Source organism: Equus przewalskii, chromosome 6 (genome assembly GCF_037783145.1).
Source record: "Equus przewalskii isolate Varuska chromosome 6, EquPr2, whole genome shotgun sequence".
NCBI lineage: Eukaryota > Metazoa > Chordata > Mammalia > Perissodactyla > Equidae > Equus > Equus przewalskii.
The window spans coordinates 82,533,520-82,554,052 of record NC_091836.1 but is presented as its reverse complement, the minus strand read 5'-3'; the positions used below and the strand labels follow the sequence as shown (position 1 = coordinate 82,554,052).

At 39.9% G+C, this 20,533-nt stretch overlaps 1 protein-coding gene and 1 long non-coding RNA gene across 2 annotated transcripts in view; one reads left to right on the top strand and one right to left on the bottom strand.

Annotated features, from left to right (window-relative positions):
* The window catches only part of LOC139084222 (uncharacterized), a 60,936-nt gene that overhangs the window by 27,625 nt on the left and 12,778 nt on the right, over positions 1-20,533 (top strand). The gene's annotated exons all lie outside the window — the stretch shown is intronic.
* On the bottom strand, positions 15,535-16,669 carry LOC103542929 (EF-hand domain-containing protein D1). Its single transcript, XM_070626738.1, has one exon. The coding sequence runs from the start codon at positions 16,548-16,550 to the stop codon at positions 16,149-16,151; it is 402 nt and encodes a 133-aa protein (XP_070482839.1). The 5' UTR covers positions 16,551-16,669; the 3' UTR covers positions 15,535-16,148.

Below are 20,533 nucleotides of genomic sequence, written 5' to 3'. Positions count from 1 at the left end.
ATTTTGAGTTAATTTTTGTGTATGGTATAAGATAGTGGTTGAGTTTCGTTCTTTTGCATATGGCTGTCCAGTTTTCCCAACACTATTTATTGAAGAGACTGTCCTTTTCCCGTTGTATTTTCTTGGCTCCTGTGTCATAAATTAGTTCACCATATATGCGTAAGTTTATTTCTGGGCTCTCTATTCTGTTCCATTGATCTATGTGTCTGTTTTTATGCCAATACCATACTGTTTTGATTACGATAGTTTTATAATATAGTTTGAAATCAGGGAGCATTATGCCTCGAGATTTTTTCTTCTTTCTCAAGATTGCTTTGGCTATTCAGTCTTTTGAGGTTCCATACAAATTTTAGGATTATTTGTTCTATTTCTGTGAAAAATGCCATTGGAGTTTTGATAGGGATGGCATTGAATCCATAGATTGCTTTGGGTAGTATGGACATTTTAACAATATCGATTCCACCAATCCATGGGCATGGAATATCTTTCCATTTATTTGTGTCTTCAATTTCTTTCTTTAGTGTCTTATAGTTTTCAATATACAGATCTTTCACCTCCTTGGTTAAATTTATTCCCAGGTACTTTATTCTTTTTGATGCAATGTAAATGGGATTGTTTTCTTAATTTCTCTTTCTGACAGTTCATTATTAGTGTATAGAAACACAGTCAATTTTTATGTATTGATTTTGTATCCTGCAACTTTACTGAATTCACTTGTTAGTTCTAACAATTTTTTAATGGAGTCTTTAGAGTTTCTCTATGTAAAGTCATGTTGTCTGCAAATAGTGACAGTTTTACTTCTTTCTTTCCAATTTGGATGACTTTTCTTTCTTTCTTTCTTTTTTCTTTTTTTGATTTTTTAAAGATTTTATTTTTTTCCTTTTTCTCCCCAAAGCCCCCCAGTACATAGTTGTATATTCTTCATTGTGGGTCCGTCTAGTTGTGGCATGTGGGACGCTGCCTCAGCATGGTTTGATGAGCAGTGCCATGTCCGCACCCAGGATTCGAACCAACGAAACACTGGGCCGCCTGCAGCAGAGCGCGTGAACTTAACCACTTGGCCACGGGACCAGCCCCTCTTTCTTTCTTTTTCCTTTTTTTTTGTCTAATTTCTCTGGCTAGGACTTCCGATACTATGTTGAACAAAAGTGGTGAGAATGGGGCCGGCCTGGTGGCACAGTGGTTAAGTGCGCACATTCCACTTCGTTGGCTGGGGCTCCTGGTTTGGATCCCAGGTGCAGACATGGCACCACTTGGAAAGCCATGCTGTGGTAGGCGTCCCACATATAAGGTAGAGGAAGATGGGCACGGATGTGAGCTCAGAGCCAGTCTTCCTCAGCAATAAAGAGGAGGGTTGGCAGCAGTTAGCTCAGGGCTAGTCTTCCTCAAAAAAAAAAGTGGTGAGAATGAGCATTCTTGTTTGTTTTTTGTTTTTTTTTTAAGATTTTACTTTTTCCTTTTTCTCCCCAAAGTCCCCTGGTACATAGTTGTGTATTTTTAGTTGTAGGTCCTTCTAGTTGTGGCATATGGAATGCTACCTCAGCATGACCTGATGAGCCATGCCATGTCCACGCCCAGGATGCAGACCAGCAAAACCCTGGGCCGCCACAGCGGAGGACGCAAACTTAACCACTCAGCCACGGGGCTTGGCCCCAGCATTCTTGTTTTGTTCCTGATCTTAGAGGAAAAGCTTTCAACTTTTCACCACTGAGTATGATGGTAGCTGTGAGCTTGTCATATATGGCCTTTATTATGTTGAGGTACATTCCCTCTTCAGCCACTTTGTTGAGTTTTTGTCATGAATGGATGTTGAATTTTGTCAAATGCTTTTTCTGCATCTATTGAGAAGGTCATATGATTTTTTTCCTTCATTTTGTTAGTATGGTGTATCATGTTGACTGGTTTGCTGATGTTGAACCATCCTTACATCCCTGGAATAAACCCCATTTGATAAAGTGTATGATCCTTTTATTATATTGTTGAATTTGGTTTGCTAACATTTTGTTGAGGATTTTTGCATCTTTGTTGATCTGGGATTTTGACCTGTAATTTTCTTTCTTTTTTTTTCAAACATTCTGCTAAGTTTTTTTTTTTTAAGATTTTATTTTTCCTTTCTCCCCTCAAAGCCCCGTGGTACACAGTTGTATATTTTTAGCTGTGGGTCCTTCTGGTTGTGGCATGTGGGATGCTGCCTCAGCATGGCTTGATGAGCGGTGCCATGTCCGTGCCCAGGATCCAAACCAGTGAAACCCTGGGCCACCGAAATGGAGTGTGCGAACTTAACCACTTGGCCATGGGGCCGGCCCATGTAATTTTCTTTTCTTGTGGTGTCCTTGTCTGGTTTGGGTATCAGGGTTATGCTGGCCTCATAAAATGAGTTTGGGAGAGTTCCCTCCTCTTCTGTTTTTTGAAAGAGTATGAGAAGGATAGGTATTAATTCTTATTTGGATGTTTGGTAGAATTCACAGTGAAGCCATCTGGTCCTGGACTTTTGTTTGTTGGGGGGTTTTTGATTACTGGTTCAATCTCATTACTATTTATCAATGTGTTCAGATTTTCTATTTCGTCATGATTCAGTGTTGTTAGGCTGTATGTTTCTAGGAATTTATCCAATTTTTCTGGGTTGTCCAATTTGTTGGTGTATAATTGTTCATAGTAGTCTCTTATGATCCACTGCATTTCTGTGGTATCAGTTGTAACATTTCCTGCTTCATTTCTGATTTTATTTGAATCCTCTTTCTTTTTTTCTTCGTGAGTTGAGCTAAAGGTTTGTCAATTTTTTTTTTAATCTTTTAAAAGAATCAGCTCTTAGTTTCATTGATCTTCTCTATTGTCTTTTTAGTCTCTATTTCATTTATTTCTGCTCTAATCTTTGATATTTCCTTCCTTCTGCTAACTTTGGACATTGATTGATCTTCTTTTTCTAGTTCCTTGAGATGTAAAGTTAGGTTGTTTACTTGAGATTTTTCTTGTTTCTTGAGATAGGCATTTATTGCTATGAACTTCTCTCTTAGAGCTGCTTTTGCTGCATCCCACAATTTTGGTATGTTATATTTCCATTTTCATTTGTCTCAAGGTGTTTTTTTTACTGTTCTTTTGATTTCTTCTTTGATCCATTGGTTGTTCAGTAGCATGTTGTTTAATCTCCACATACTTGTGAATTTTCCAGTTTTATTCATGTAATTAACTCCTAGTTTCATACCATTGTGGTCAGAAAAGATGCTTGACATGATTTTAATCCTCTTAAATTTATTGAGACTTGTTTTGTGGCCTAACATATCATCTTTCCTTGAAAACATTCCATTTGCACTTGAGAAGAATGTGTATTCTGCTGCTTTTGAATGGAATGTTCTGTATATGTCTGTTGTGTCCACCTGGCCTAACATGTCATTTAAGGCTGATGTTTCCTTATTGATTTTTCTGTCTGGATGGTCTATCCATTGATGTAAATGGGGGTATTAAAGTTCCCTACTATTATTGTATTGCTGTCTATTTCTCCCTTTAGGTCTGTTAATATTTGCTTTTTATATATATTGCTTTATATATTTATATATATATATATATATAATATTTGCTATATGTATATTTATATATATATAAAGGATATATATATCCTTTAACATTGACCCCTTTAACATTATGTAATGCCCACTTTTGTCTCTTATTACAGTCTTGTTTTAGAGTATATTTTTTTCTGATATAAATATAGCTACTCCAGCTTTCTTTTGGTTTCCATTTGCATGGAATATCTTTTTCCATCCCTTCACTTTCAGTCTGTGTGTGTCCTTACATCTAAAGTGAGTTTGTTATAGGCAACATATAGATAGGTCTTGTTTCTCCATCCCTTCAGGCACTCTTTGTCTTTTGATTGGAGAATTTAGTCCATTTACACTTAAAGTAATTATTGATAAGGATGTACTTATTGCCACTTTGTTAATTATTTTCTGCCCATTTTGTAATTCTTCTGTTCCTTTCTTTTTCTCTTACTCTCTTCCTTTGTGGCTTCATGACCTTCTTTAGTGGTATGCTTATACACCTTTCTCTTATCTTTGTGTATCTGCTATAGGGTTTTGGTTGTGGTTACCATGAGACTTACATATAACAACATATATCTACAACAGTCTATTTTAAGTTGATAACTTAAGTTCGATCCCATTCTAAAGCTCAACATTTTTACTCTCCCCCACCCCCATGTTTTCGTTTTGTTTTGTTTTGTCTATTGAGGTCATGATAGTTTATAACATTATGAAATTTCAGTTGGATGTTATTATTTGTCAGTCACCATATAAATGTGTCCCTTCTCCCCTTGTGCCCCCCCAACTCCCTTCCCCTCTAGTAACTACTAAACTTTTCTCTTTGTCTATGTGTTAGTTTATTTTCCACATATGAGTGAAATCATACAATGTTTGTCTTTCTCTGTCTGGCTTATTTCACTTAACATGATACACTCAAGGTCCGTCCATGTTGTTGTGAATGGGACAGTTTTTGTTTTTTTTTTATGGCTGAGGAGTATTCCATTGTATATATATATATACACCAAATCTTCTTTATCCACTCATCAGTCAATGGGCACTTGGTTTGCTTCCACTCTTGGCCATAGTGAATAATACTGCAATGAACATAGGAGTGCATAAGTCTCTTTGAATTATTGATTTCAAGTTCTTTGGATAAGTACCCAGTAGTGAGATAGCTGGCTCGTACAGTATTTCCATTTTTAATTTTTTGAGAAATCTCCATACTGTTTACCATAGCGTGCACCAGTTTGCATTCCTACCAGCAGTGTATGAGGATTCCCTTTTCTCCACATCCTCTCCTACATTTGTTATTTTTTGTCTTGGTGATTATACCCATTCTAATGGGTGTAAGGTGATATCTTGATTTGCATTTCCCTAATGACCATTGATGCTGAACATCTCTTCATGTGCCTATTGGCCATCTGTATATCTTTTTTGGAAAAATGTCTGTTCAGATCATCTGCCCTTTTTTTTTTTTGAGGAAGATTAGCCCTGAGCTAACATTGACTACTAATCTTCCTCTTTTTGCTGAGGAAGATTGGCCCTGAACTAATATCTGTGCCCATCCTCCTGTACTTTTTATGTGGGACGCCTACCACAGCATGGCTTGAGAAGTAGTGCATAGGTCCACGCCCAGGATCTGAACCAGAGAACCCCAGGCCACCAAAGCAGAGTGTGCAAACTTAATTACTATGCCACTGGGCCAGCCCCCTCTGCCCATTTTTTGATCAGGTTGTTTGTGTTTTTGTTGTTGAGTAATGTGAGTTCTTTATATATTTTGGAGATTAACCCCTTGTCAGATATATGATTGGCAAGTATTTTCTCCCAGTTGATGGGTTGTCTTTTTGTTTTGTTCCTGGTTTCCTTTGCCTTTCAGAAGCTCTTTAGTCTGATGAAGTCCCACTTGTTTATTTTTTCTTTTGTTTCCCTTGTCTGAGTAGACACGGTATTTGAAAAGATCCTTCTAAGACTGATTTCAAAGAGTATACTGCCTATATTTTGTTCTAGGAGTTTTATAGCTTGAGGTCTTACCTTCAAGTCTTTGATCCATTTTGAGTTCATTTGTGTCTGGCAAAAGGTAGTGGTCTACTTTCATTCTTTTGCATGTGGCTGTCCAGTTTTCCCAACATCATTTATTGAAGAGACTTTCCTTTCTCCATTGAATGTTCTTGGCTCCTTTGTCAAAGATTAACTGTCCATAAATATGTGGTTTTATTTCTAGGTTTTCAATTGTGTTCCATTGATCTGTGTGTCTGTTTTTGTACCAGCACAATGCTGTTTTGATTACTATAGTTTTGTACTATATTTTGAAGTCAGGGATTGTGATATCTCTAGCTTTGTTCATTTTTCTCAGGATACCTTTAGCTGTTCAGGGTCTTTTGTTGCCCCATATGAATTTTAGGATTCTTTGTTCTATTTCTGTGAAGAATGTCATTGAGAGTCTGATTGGGATTGCATTGAATCTGTAGATTGCTTTAGGTGGTATGGACATTTTAACTATGTTCATTCTTCCAATCCACGTGCATGGAGTATCTTTTCATTTCCTTATGTCATCAACAATTTCTTTCAATAATATCTTGTAGTTTTCATTGTACAGGTCTTTCACCTCCTTGGTTAAATTTATTCCTAGATATTTTATTCTTTTGGTTGTCATTGTAAATAGGATTATATTCTTGAGCTCTCTTTCTCTTGGTTTGTTATTAGTGCATAGAAATGCAACTGATTTTTGTAAGTTGATTTTGTACCCTGCAACTTTGCTGTAGTTGTTGATTATGTCTAATAGTTTTCCAATGGATTCTTTAGAGTTTTCTATATATAAAATCATGTCGACTGCAAACAGCAAGAGTTTCACTTCTTGATGGCCAATTTGGATACCTGTTTCTTGCCTGTTTTCTCTGGTCAAAACCTCCAGTACTGTAAGAGTGGTGAGAGAGGACACCCTTGTCTTGTTCCTGTTCTCAGAGGGATGGCTTTCAGGTTTTCCCCATTAAGTATGATGTTGGATGTGGGTTTGTCATATATGGCCTTTATTACGTTAAGGTACTTTCCTTCTACACCCATTTTATTGAGACTTTTTATCATAAATGGATGTTGGATCCTGTCAAATGCTTTCTCTGGGTCTCTTGAGATGATCATGTGGTTTTTATTTCTCATTTTGTTAATCTGGTGTATCACACTGATTGAACCATCCCTGTGCCCCTGGTAAAAACCCCACTTTATCATGGTGTATGGTCCTTTTAATGTATTGCTGTATTCGGTTTGCTAATATTTTGTTGAAGTTTTTTGCGTCTATATTCATCAGCCATATTGGCCTGTAATTTTCCTTCTTTGTGTTGTCCTTGTCTGGCTTTGGGATCAGGGGAATGTTGGCCTTGTAGAATGTTTTAGGAAGTGTTCCATCTTCTTCAACTTTTTGGGATAGTTTGAGAAGGATAGGTATTAAATCTTCTTTGAATGTTTGGTAGGATTCTCCAGAGAAGCCATCTGGTCCTGGACTTTTATTTTTTGGGAGGTTTTGATTACTATTTCAATCTCTTTATTTGTGTTTGATGTATTCAGGATCTCTATTTCTTCTTGATTCCATTTTGGGAAGTTGTATGAGTCTAAGAATTTATCCATTTTTTCTGGATTGTCCAATTTGTTGGCATATAATTTTTCATAGTATTCTCTTATAATCCTTTGTGTTTCTGTGGTATCCATTGTATTTCTCCTCTTTCATTTCCAATTTCATTTATTTGAGCTCTCTTTTTTTCTTAGTGAATCTGGCTAAGGGTTTGTCAATTTTCTTCACATTTTATGTTTTTGATGTCACATTTTACATCTTTTTATCTTGTGTATCCCTTAACTAATTATTATAATCAATTGTTGTGGGGGTTTTTTTGAGGAAGATTGTCACTGAGCTGACATCTGTGCCAATCTTCCCCATTTTATGTGGGATGCCACTACAGCATGGGTTGATGAGCAGTGCCAAGTCCAGACCCAGGGTCCAAATCTGTAAACCCCGGGCCACCAAAGCAGAGTATGTGAACTCAACCACTACACCACTAGGCCAGCCCTGAGTAATCATAGTTATTTTTACTGCTTTGCTCTTTTAACCTTCATATTAGCTTTATAAGTGATTAATTATATTTATTTATGTATACTAATTATTATATATTACCTCTCCAGTGAGATTTATTCTTTCATATGTTTTCTTGTTACTAATTAGTGTCCTTTCTTTTCAGCCTAGAGAAGTTCCTTTAATATTTCCTGTGAGGCCCGTTTAGTGGTGATGAACTCCTTTAGCCTTTGCTTATCTGGAAAGCTCTTTATTTCTCCTTCAACTCTGAATGGTAATGATGCTTGGTAGATATTCTTGGTTGGAAGTTCTTTCTTTCAGCACTTTGAATGTATTGTAACACTTCCTTCTGACCTGCAACGCTTCTGCTGAAAAATCTGCTGACAGTCTTACGGGAGTTCCCTTGTGTGTAACAAGTTGTTTTTCTCTTGCTCCTTTTAAGGTTCTCTCCTTGTCTCCTTGTTGACATCATAATTATAATGTGTCTTGGTGTTGGTCTCTTTGGGTTCATCTTATTTGGAACTTTCTGGGCTTCCTGGATCTAGATGTCTGTTTCCTTCCCCAGATTAGGGGAATTTTCAGCCATTATTTCTTCAAATAAGATTTCTGTCCCTTTCTCTATCTCTTCTCCATCTGGAACCCCTATAATGCAAATGTTAGTCCATTTGATGTTGTCCCATAAGTCTCTCAAGCTATCTTCACTTTTTTCATTCCTTTTCCTTTTTGCTGCTTCTGATTAGGTGAGTTTCACTTCCCTGTCTTTGAGTTGACTGATCCTTTCTTTTACTTCATCTAGTCTGCTGTTGAATCCCTCTAGTGTATTTGTCAGTTCACTTATTGTATTCTTCAGCTCCATGACTTCTATTTGGTACTTTCTTATATTTTCCACCTCTTAAAATTCTCACTGTGTTCATTCCTTCTTCTCCCCAGTTCAGTGAGCATCTTTATGACCATTACTATGAACTTTTTATCAGGTAAATTGTTTGTTTCTGTTTAATTAAGTGTTTTTTTCTTCTGAGGTTTTTATCTTGTTCTTTCATTTGGAACATATTCCTGTGTTTCTTTATTTTGCTTGATTCTCTGTATTGGTTTCTATACAGTAGATGAAGCAACCACCTTTCCCAGTCTTGAAAGAGTGGCCTCGTGTAGGAGATAAATCTTGTTGTTGAACCCTGCCCCAGCTCTTTGCTGTCTCTCACATCCTTGTACTTGTCCAAGCAGCCTGTGATATCTTTGATAGCTCCCACTAGTTGAAGATGTGCTGAGACCTGTCAGTGTCCCTAAAGGGAAGATCTCAGCACCTAGATTCTAGCTGATTGGAAGGTAGGCCCTAAGGCTGCAGCTTATAAAAGTATGAAAATGTATACAGTCCTGTGGGACCACAAGTGTAAGCCTTGCTGGCCACCAAATCCATGTGATCTGGTGGTGTCCCCTGGGTGACAGCCACAAAAACCAGGTCACCAGACATAAAACTGGGGCACCAGACTCATGTAAAGCTCTCCTCCATCTAGAGATGGAGCATGGCAGAGGGAGAGCTCTCTCTAGAGTGTTCCAGCAGGCTCCTAGATGTGTGTGTTGAGTTAGATACCTGCCCCTCAGGCCATGCTTTAGTATAAGCAGGTGAGCCTCCTTCACTTTTAGTCTGGGCATGACTGGCTGCTTCTGAGGTGGGCCCTGGGGTGCATGGGTCCAAGCACATGGGCCCTTTAAGAGTTGGTCCTCGGATCACTTTATTCTTTATCCTCTGCACAGTAATACACAAGTGCTTCGGGTTATGCCCCTCCTCATTTCAGGGAAAGTGCTCTTGAATCACTAGCTAAATCATTTCTATCATTTCTATCCCACAGGTTCATTGACTTAACTAAAATATATATCAGTCTCTCCAATCTACTCAAACTGTGTGTTTTTGAAAATCATATATTCAAGGGAGGCAGTATCAGGGAGTAATTAAGATGGGGGGCTCTTGGGTCAGATTGCCTTGGCTTAAAGCTAAGCTCAATACCTTAACAAATGTGTAGGGTTGGAAAAGTTACTCAACTTCTCCATGCCTCAGTAAAATGAGCTAAGAAAAATATCCAATAGGTAGAGTTGTTATGCAGTGAAATGAAAAAAAAGGGTAAGTTTCTTTGAACAGTATATAGCACATATTAAACACTCAATAAATGTTAGCTCTTTATTAGTCTATTTGTCTTGCATCTTCCTGAGTCATGAGGAACTGAGTCAGGTGAGTCTTTTATGGTTCAGGATTGAGGAAATTCCTCATTCGAAACGGATGAAAAACACCATCTGGGCTTTCATTTTGTTTAAATAAAAGAAAAAACTCTGACTCTCCACCCCCACCACAAGGAGGTCTGATATTTCAATTTCTATATTCTATATTCTTAGACTTCCCCTCCCCCCACTGCCCCCACCAAAAGCAAGGTGAAGCCTAAATAGAGTACTCATTTCATCAGCATAGCTGCAATCCCAGTGCTGATCACAGCATTTCTTGGCTGTAACTCCATATTTCCATAAAAATGGACAGTGACCATGATGACAGCCAATATTTATTAAGCACAATTATGTACAGCATCTACTATGTACTGGGCACAGTTCTAGTGCTTTACATGTATGATTTCACATCGTCATAAAAACAATCCCACGAAAAAACTAAGGTTACCTACTTTGTCCAAGACCGCCCTGCTGCTAAATGGTGGAACCTAGACTGCTACACTTCTACTCTCTCCAAAAATCTGCTACCTCTGCCATAGTGTGGAGTGTTTTACAAATCAAATAAAAATCAGAAAGTACCAGCTCCTTTAACTAGAGCTCTCCATTGCTGATGGGAGTGTAAATTGATATCACAACTTTGGAAAACAACCTGGCATTATATACTAAAGTTGAATGTAATACGCACTCTATGTCTCAGCAATTCCATTCTATTTCTAGATATGATCCCTGGAGCAGCAGTTCTCAAACTTTTTGGTCTCAGGTCCCTATTACACTCTTAAAGGTTGTTAAGAACCCCAAAGAGTTTTTGTTTATAAAGGCTATGTCTATCAATATTTCTTATATTAGAAATTATAACTGAGACATTTTAAGAACTTTTACTTGTTTTTTTTTTTTTAAAGATTGGCACCTGAACTAACAACTATTGCCAATCTTCTTTTTTTTCCTGGTTTTTCTCCCCAAATCCCCCCAGTACATAGTTGTATATTTTAGTTATGGGTCCTTCTAGTTGTGGTGTGTGGGACACTGCCTCAACATGGACTAATGAGCAGTGCCATGTCCCCGCCCAGGACCCGAACCAGCGAAACCCTGGGCCGCTGAAGCAGAGTGTGCGAACTTAACCACTTGGCCACAGGGCCGGCCCCAGAACTTTTACTTTTAATTCACTTAAAATAACAATAATGGGGCTGGCCCCGTGGCCGAGTGGTTAAGTTCGCGCGCTCCGCTGCAGGCGGCCCAGTGTTTCGTTGGTTCGAATCCTGGACGCAGACATGGCACTGCTCGTCAAACCACGCTGAGGCAGCGTCCCACATGCCACAACTAGAAGGACCCACAACAAAGAATATACAACCATGTATGGGGGGGCTTTGGGGAGAAAAAGGAAAAAAATAAAATCTTAAAAAAAAATAACAATAATAATCACATTACATGTTAGCAGATATAACATATTTTTATGAAGAATAGCTATATTTTCCAATACAAAATAATGAGATGAGTGGTATTGTTTTACATTTTTACAAATCTCTTTTATACTTGGCTTGAAGAAAAACAGCTGGTTTCTCATCTGCTTTTGCACTCAGTTGATTGTGATATAGGGTTTTCGTTGAAGTATTTGAAGAAGAACTGGTCTCACACAGATATATACAGATCTTCCTCAGCTTGCAATGGGGTTCATCTGGATAAACACATCGTAAGTTGAAAATATCTTAAGTCAAAAGCGCATTTAATACATCTAAGCTACTGAACATCACAGCTTAGCCTAGCCTAGCTTAAACATGCTTAGAACACTTACATTAGCCTATAGTTGGGCAAAATCATCGAACACAAAGCCTATTCTATAAAAATGTTGAATGTCTTTCATGTAATTTATTTAATACTATACTGAAAGTGAAAAACAGAATGGTTGTACAGGTACAGAATGCTTGTAAGTGTATCCGTTGTTTATACTAATGATCACACTGCTGACGGGGAGATGCAGCTCACTGCCACTGTCCATCAGAGAGGAAGGGTTGTACTGCATATCACCAACCTGGGAAAAGATCAAAATTTAAAATTTGACGTACAGTTTCTACTGAATGCATATCACTTTTGCACCATGGTAAAGTCAAAAAATCATAAGTTGAACCATCATAATTCAGTGACCATCTGTAGTTGGGAAATGGAGCATTTTGTGGACCTCCTGAAAGGGCCTCAGGGACCCCCTCAGGGAGTCTTCACACCATACTTTAAAAATTGCTGCCCTTTTGGGGCCAGCCCCATGGTCAAGTGGTTAAGTTTGCATGTTCTGCTTCAGCGGCCTGGGGTTTGCCAATTCAGATCCTGGGCATGGACCTACACACAGCTCATCAAGTGATGCTGTGGCAGCATCCCACATAGAAGAACTATAATGACTTACAACTAGGTTACACCACTGTGTACTGGGGCTTTGGGGAGGAAAAAAAAGGAAGACGATTGGCAACAGATGTTAGCTCATGGCCAATCTTCCTCACCAAGAAAAGCAGCAACAAATATCTTTTTAAAAAATATTTGAGGAGAGTTCATTATAATAAAACTGACAAGAAAATTTGGTTATTTCTGTGACATACATTTTAAATTTATGACTGATACGTTATACCAGGACATATCAGATTTTTAGAAATTTTATACAAATATACCATAAGGAAAGTTTAGCATCACTTCTTGTTTGAAAATGCTTTCCATGCAATTTAACATACCAAATAAGCTTAATTAGTTTAATATCTTCCTTTCATAAGGAGAGAGGACATATCTTTTGAGATGTTCCGAGGACCATCTAGAAAATCCCAAAGTTAGTTTGAGGTCAACAAGACTTCATTTAGAATTTGATTTGGGAGAAGCTTGTTAAAAATACCAAAAGATTTAAAACACTTGGTTAAATAGGATTATAGGTCACTGTGAAACAATAGTTAGTTATTAATTTAACCAAAGTGACAAACACTTCAAAGGTAAATACAGAAAAGTTACATAGTTGCAAAAAACTTAGCTCTTTTAGTAGAGAAGATTCAGTTTATTAAATAATCAAAGACTTGATAAAGACAACATGGAGCACAGGAAATTATTTTGATAAAACACAGAATCTTTGTTTTCTAGGCAGGTTACTCAAAAGGTAAAGAAAAATTCCTCACATTCCCATCAAGAATAGACCAAGGGCCAGCCCGGTGGTACAGTGGTTAAGTTTGCATGTTCCACTTCGGCAGCCCAGGGTTTGCTAGTTTGGATCCTGGGTGCAGACCTATACACCGCTTGTCAAGCCATGCTGTGGCAGGCACCCCACATATAAAGTAGGGAAAGATGGGCACGGATGTTAGCTCAGGGCCAGTCTTCCTCAGCAAAAAGAGGAGGATTGGCAGCAGATGTTAGTTCAGGGCTAATCTTCCTCAAAAAAGAAGAATAGACCAATAGTCCAAGAAAACTTTGTGCTTTTATCAGATAAAAGGAAATTGTTTCAGTTTTACATAAATATATTATTGATGTTAAAATTTATTTTTCTTTAAGCCAATTAAATAGAACTCTTTTAGAAAATAATTTTGGCAATGCCCTCTGGAGCTAGAAAAGCATCACATAGACATAATATACATCCATATACACACTTAAACATACAGACTGGAAACAAATAGAGAGCCCATAGCTTTCATTCCAAAACACGTGAACACTCCAAATTCCACAAGAGGCAATACAGTGTAGTTGTGAAATCACAGACTAACACCAGACTGCCTAGATGCAAATCAGCTCCCCTACTAACTCATAGGATTTTGAGCAAGTTACTTACCTTCTCTGTACCTCAATGTCCTCCTTATTGGAATGGGGATAATATAAGATATACATCATAGAGTTGTTATGAAGATTAAACAAGTTTATCTATACAAAGTACTAGAAGGGTTCCTAGCTATTTGAGTTGTACTCATGGGATTTTAATTTCTGGAGGTGACTGAATGATGACATGGAGAGGCTAATGCCATTGAAAGAAGTCTTTATGACTTACATTTTCTGAGAGGAGGAGGCACACCAGATAACGCGGGGCCACAGGGGAAGCACCATTGTTGATCAGGAGGCAGAAAAGAGTGAGGGGGGAAACCTGACCCAGAGCTTTTTATGTTTTCCATGGGAAAGGCAAGGCAGGGCAGGGGAACTGCTTAGAGATTTGCTAGTTTGAATAATTCTGGTGGGCTCTGGGCTATAGGGGTGGTCTCTAGTTGTCTGGTACCTGGCCCTGGGTGATTTATGGCAGGGGAAATATTGGCTTGGTGTGGGAAAGTTTCATAAAGGAGGTGGTTGGGGGTATGGACTTGAGATTGGTTAGTTTGTGTATGAAAAGCATGCTTTCAGGCAAGTTGGGAATTAGATAGCTCTGAGAGGGGCAGTCTCTCCTCAGCCAGTTAGGCCCCTCAAGATGTCAAAACATCGTAAAATATTAAAAATATGGTTAATACACTAGCCCATGGAAAGTGCTGCCTAGGTGTTAGCTACTCTTCTGCCGCAGATACTGAGCCTTGTAAGAAGTTAAATACGAGAAGATCTCAGATGAAGCTCAGTGTGAAAGTTTGAGTTGCTTTTGCTTTACAGGTGGCAGAAAGCTAGGAAGCTTAGAAAAACTCCTGCCCAGAATTTTTCTGTTGGTTTGTGTCTCCCCTGGTTCTGGCAAGCTCTACTCCAACTCTAGTTCCTGACACCGTCCTGTTGATTTAGTGAACAACTTCTTGAGCTAAAGATGATACCTCCTTGTGTCTGCTCACCTTCTGGTTTTCATGGAAACCAACGTGGGGATATGCTAGACTACATTCTTGCTTTGACAATGGTACTAAAGCCTTTATGACGTAAATCAGCAAGCTTTAAATAAGATAATACTAAACTAGTGCCACCAACCCAGACTAACCAAAGACTGAAAAGTGTAGAGGTGGGTGTGAACAAAACATGTTAATAGTGTACAGTATCCGGGAGATGTGGTGGAGAGCTGTAGAAATACAATCCTGAGGTAATGGTTATATCAGTTCTTCTGACACCTTCTGAAAAGCCTTCAACCTCGATCAACAGCTCATTTTATTTGGCCCAGCTTTTAGGGCCTAACTTGCTTTGTAGGTTGGTGCATGCCTTGCAAATTAAAGCTCTCACTAGGTCGTCCTTGACCTCATGAACAAGAAGTTTTTGTTTTGTTTTGTTTTGTTTTGTTTTTTAAGGTAGAAATGCAGATATTTTCTTTATTGTAAAGACAGCAGTTACAAAAGAGAAGTAATAAATATGATGTTAGGAATTACTTTTCAAAATACAACCAACCCCTGCATTCGTGAGCAATCCCAGGAACTCACAACATACAAAAATTTGCGCTGGGAGTGGGAACACCTTCACCCCAACGCCTGGGAGCAGACGTTGGAAACTGGCTAGATGATGAGGGTGGTCATGACTCGGGGGATTCTGAAAGGCTCTGGATTTGTCCCTTGGGAGTGTCAGGGATCTACTGTAATATAATTTGCATAGAATCATGTAGAACAGAAATTCTTCCATTCATTAATATTACTTCTAAGTATTCTTTCATTCTTACAGTTAAGTAGCACAGTGTTTAAGAGTAGAAAAAAAGGCTGAAAAGGGAAGATATGAATGGAGGGGGATGAAGAGGGTAGAGGATATGGGGGTTGCTAAGAGGACAGGAGAAAGGTGATGGGAAGAAACAGAACTTCCCATCTTTTCTCTATTGTGTGTCATCTCGGTGGCATGCCACGCCCCCTGTTGGAGAGAGGGCAGTGGTCCAGCCTGGCTCCCCTTAAACCTCACCGTCATCAAAGGACAGAAGAAGATGCAAAAGCAATTGACAGAATCAGGCTAAGCATGAGAATAAGGAAACTGAATGAGAAACAAAGAGGAGGCGGATGTGCCAGAGAGAGGTGCAGAGAATAATTACCCAAGGACACAGGCAGCATTTAGCATCATAGCCCTCCAGGGACTATCTTCTCTGAGGACCACCAAAGAAGGAAGTATCTGTACAAATTAACCCAGCAGGCCACTCTTCAACGTGGAATGGTAAAGGGCCAAGGCACAAGTAGAGGGTGCCAAGTAGAGGCACGTTCTGGCTACAGAGAAGGACAGAGGCAGGTGGGCAGGAGAGAGAGGCGAGGGGGCTGTTGGCTCATCCTAGGACCGTCAGGGAGGGGCTCCCACTCTGGGATGAGAGCCATCTCCTGTCACCCCTATGAGGCTAAGGAGTTTGCATTGGGCAGTGGGTGCGGAGGCTGGTTAGGGTGACGGGTCAGCAGGAGTGAGGATGCCTGGAAAGCTCTCGCAGCTGGGGCATCCGTGGGGCACAGCTGTGGACGGAGGTCAAGGTTGCCTGACTATGCACTGAAAGCGGCCTTGAGTTCTCAGAAGGCCGCCTGGCGGAGCCTCCTCTTCTCTTCCTCCTGCTTCCTCTCATCTTGTTTGGCTTTTAGCTCAGCTTCAAACTTACTGGCAGAGGACAAGGCTTGGACCTTGGCTTCAAAGACTTCCTTGGCACCTTTGACGCCCTCCAGGGCAACATTGATTTCAGAGAGCTTCGCCAGCGCCATCAGCCCGCTATCCTCCTGGAGCTCCCCTGCTGCGGCCTTGTGGAATATGAGCAAGAACTCACGGAAGCTGAGTTTGCCATCAAAGTCCTCGTCCACCTCCTTGATCATGCTCTTCAGGCCCAGGTGGGTCTGGGGAGCCTCCAGCTTCTCCATCATCAGCTTCAGTTCCATCAGGTCGATGAAGCTGTCCCGTCCAGCATCGTACAGTTTGAACATGTTCTCCAGGTCCTTGATGAGGCGGTGGCTGAACTCTGGGAACTCGGTGTCGGGGTTGAAGACCTTGCAGTGGCGGGGCCATGCCGCGCCCTTGTTGATGTCCAGCCGTCGGCTCAGCTTTGCGCTCAGCTTGGCATCGGTGCTGGCCAGGTGTACACAGGCAGCCAGTTTGGGCTCTGGCTCCAGGGCCACCACGGCGCGGGGCGCAGGCTGGGGGCCGCCCTCCCAGAAGTTTTATAAGCAGTTGAACAAGTGGTCAAAGTGGAATGGAGATGAATAGATTAATTTGAGAATTTTTTCAAAAGGTACCTGTCGGGGGTGGCCCCATGACGTAGTGGTTAAGTCCAGCATGCTCCACTTCGGCGGTCTGGGTTCATGGGTTCTGATCTCAGGCCCAGACCTATACCACTCGTCAAGCCATGCTGTGGCAGCAACTTGCATACAAAATAGAGCTAATAGGGCTAATCTTCCTCAAGGAAAAAAAAAAGAGGAAGATTGGCAACAGACGTTGGCTCAGAGTGAATCTTCCTCACCAAAAAAAAAACCCAACAAAATACCTACAGGACTTTATGGCAAGTGATTAGATGTAAAAAATGAAGGGGTGGGAGACTGAAATCTAATGACCATGGGAAATAGTTGTTACCACTAAGAAATGGAGTTGAAGGGAAGTTAACCTAGAGAGCTAAGCGAGTCCATACCCAGACATACTGTACTGGAGGTGATGTGATATACAAATAAATGTACTCTCTATGCAGGAGGAAGCATGAGCCTAGATGAGAAGATAACGGGATAGGAATGGTTGTGAAACCAGTGAGCAAAAACTAGGGTAGCATAGGGTATGGCCCTGGGGTGCGGTGGGAAGAAAGAGGAGAGTAGTGGAGAAACGGAGACGAGGTGTTCAAAAGTAGGAGATCCAGCATGGTATAATACCTGGACAGAGCTCACAGCACAAAGTTCACAAAGCAGAGAGCAGGCAATTGTGTCTAACGCAGTGTAGAAGTTACATGAGACAAAGGAAAACGGACCATTGGATGTGGCAACACAGGAAGCCGTGGTGAGAACAGTATGAGTGGTGAGGTAAGGAAGCCACATCTTAACAACTAAAGAAACACTTTATCTGGGTCGGATACAGTGATTATATAGCTCACTTAAGGAGCTACACAATGAAGAGATGGGCTGAACCCACAGAAGCTACCCTGTGTATCCTTTCTGCTTTAAGAGCATTAAATTTGATTTGATTTGATTCACAGATAAGTCTCTTTTGGAAAAGAAATTCCATACTAATGTGCGAATTTTTCAATTGAACTTCAAGATTAACACCAAAGTCCAGGGCTGGCCCCGTGGCCGAGTGGTTAAGTTCGCATGCTCTGCTGCAGGCGCCCCAGTATTTCATTGGTTCGAATCCTGGGCGAGGACATGGCACTGCTCATCAAACCACACTGAGGCAGCATCTCACATGCCACAACGAGAAGGACCCACAACAAAGAATATACAGCTATCTAATGGGGGGCTTTGGGAAGAAAAAGGAAAAAGATAAAGTCTTTAAAAAAAAACACACACCAAAGTCATTGAGAAATGTAAGGAAGTTATTTTAGAGAATATTTTTATTGAACATACTTGTTCAGCACTCTGTTATTAAGCAAAAAAAGAAGAATCTGTCTGCCATCTTAATAACATTTATCCTCTACAGCAAAAATATCACTTGTGCATCTGAAAAGGATAAAAAGAATCTTATGTTGTATTACTCTTATATGTATAATATTATTTGTCATGAGGATAATATGAAAAAAATAGACTTTCACAAAGTTAAAAGTTTCTGCTATGATTTTCAACTACTGCTCTCTAAACAGCAACTTCATAGAATTTCATAATGCAAGTGAACAATAACAATAAATGTGTGTATAATTCTCAATATTCATGTTGAAATGCTGTGTTATGATCAGTTATGAGGTATCTTACAGGTAATCTATTATTAAGAAAAGTTAGTGCCAATCTTTCATCACAGCTGACTAATTTGCAGAAATTGACAAACTGATCCTAAAATTCATATGGAAATTCAAGGGACACAGGCTAGCCAAACAATCTAAAACAGTCTTGAAAAAGAAGAATAAATTTGGAGGACTCAAGTTCCCCAATTTCAAAACTTACTACAAAGCTATACTAATCAAGACAGCGTGGTAGTGGCATGAGGATAGATCAATGGAATAGAATTAAGATCCAGAAATAACCCCTCACATTTTATGCTCAGTTGATTTGCATCAAAGGTGCCAAGACAATTCAATTGGAAAAGAATACTTTTTCAACAAATGGTGCTGGGACAACTGGATATCCATATGCAAAAGAGTGGATTTGGACCCTTATCTGACACCATTTGAAAATCAACTAAAAATGAATCAAATACCTAAATCTAAACATTAAAATTATAAAAGTCTAAGAAGAAAATATAGGTGTAAATCATGACCTTGGATTAAGTTATTGTTTCTTAAATATGAGACCAAAAGCAGAAGCAGGCAAGGAAAAAATAGATTAATCAGACTTCATCACAATTAAAAATGTTTGTGCTTCAAAGGACACCGCTGAGAAAATGAAAGACAATGCACATAATGAAAGAAAATATTTGAAAATCATATGTTGGATAACAGACTAGAATCCAGAATATACACAGAACACTTTCAACTCAATCATAGAAAGACAAATAACTCAACTAAAATATGGGCAAAGGATAGACATTTCTCCATCAGAAGATGAAAAATTTTTTACAAAATTCTAGAAGATGGAAGATAAACAAGGATGTGTTACTAGATGAGATAACAAAGGAATCTGCAGCCTAAACTAAGGGGGCTGCTATATAGCCAGGAGGGAGATGGGCCTGGCAAACTCGGACGGTCCTTAGAGTCTGAGTCAGCAGAGACAACTGAGAGCAGGAAGGAGAACTGCTGCTGAAAACAGGGAAGTCATCTGAGGTTGAAACACATGTGCAAAGGTAGCAGGTCGCATGATACCCTCCCTCCTCCCCAACAACCCGGGATGGGGGTTGGAGGAGAGAAAGACTCTTCTCTAAAAGATGAAACATCTTCCATTCACTCTCCTGGTAGAGGTTTATGTAGCATGTGCTCTTTGTGCCCAAAGCCACAGCCCCTCAGCCCAGCTTGGGTTTTGGTAGCAGTTATGGTGGACAGTCCCATGCACAAGTTCTCCCACGTCTGGCTCTCCCTGTGGCTTGGTGTCCAGCCTCAGAGGTTTTCCTGAAGCCAAGGAAGATTTATCATCCATCCATAGGGTAGTCCAGAAACATTCCTGGGAGCAAGCCTCAATGAGGGATGGGAATCAGTGAAAAGATGCTCTAGCCTCCCATCCTTCAGAGGGACGATTCGGAGGCCCATTTTGTGTGGTTCTTCTTTTTTTTTTTTTTTCCTGCTTTTTTCTCTCCAAATCCCCCCAGTATATAGTTGTATATTTTAGTTGTGGCTCTTTCTAGTTGTGGCATGTGGGACGCCACCTCAACATGGCCTAATGAGTGGTGCCATGTCCGCGCCCAGGATCCGAACCCTGGGCTGCCGAAGCGGAGCGCACGAACTTAACTGCTCGGCCACAGGGCAGGCCCCTGTGTGGTTCTTTAGGGGGTGCTAAGGGGGATTGAACTCCAATTGTTCACACAGTTACTAGCTTAACAACACATCCTTTATCGGCAATTTCTCACTATCTGTCTCATTCTCTTTATTCCCTCACTCCTGCTTCCTGATATTACCTGCTACACCCAAGTCCTTGTTGCAGACTTTGTTTTGTGAGAAATTTAAACTAAAATAGTTGTCAACCAAATTAACTTTCACACATGTTATGTGTGATATAATGTAAAAATCTTTGGGGACTCTGATAATGAAACTGGCAAATAGTTAGCCATTGATGATTAAGTAGCTAGGAACTAAAGTATTTTTTCCTTTTTGCAATTACTGATTATATCTTTTAGCTGTTTAACACACCCA

What these genes read in the sequence shown, in the direction of transcription:
- LOC103542929 (XM_070626738.1), bottom strand. Translation starts at nt 16,550, where the DNA reads ATGTTCAAACTGTACGATGCTGGACGGGACAGCTTCATCGACCTGATG.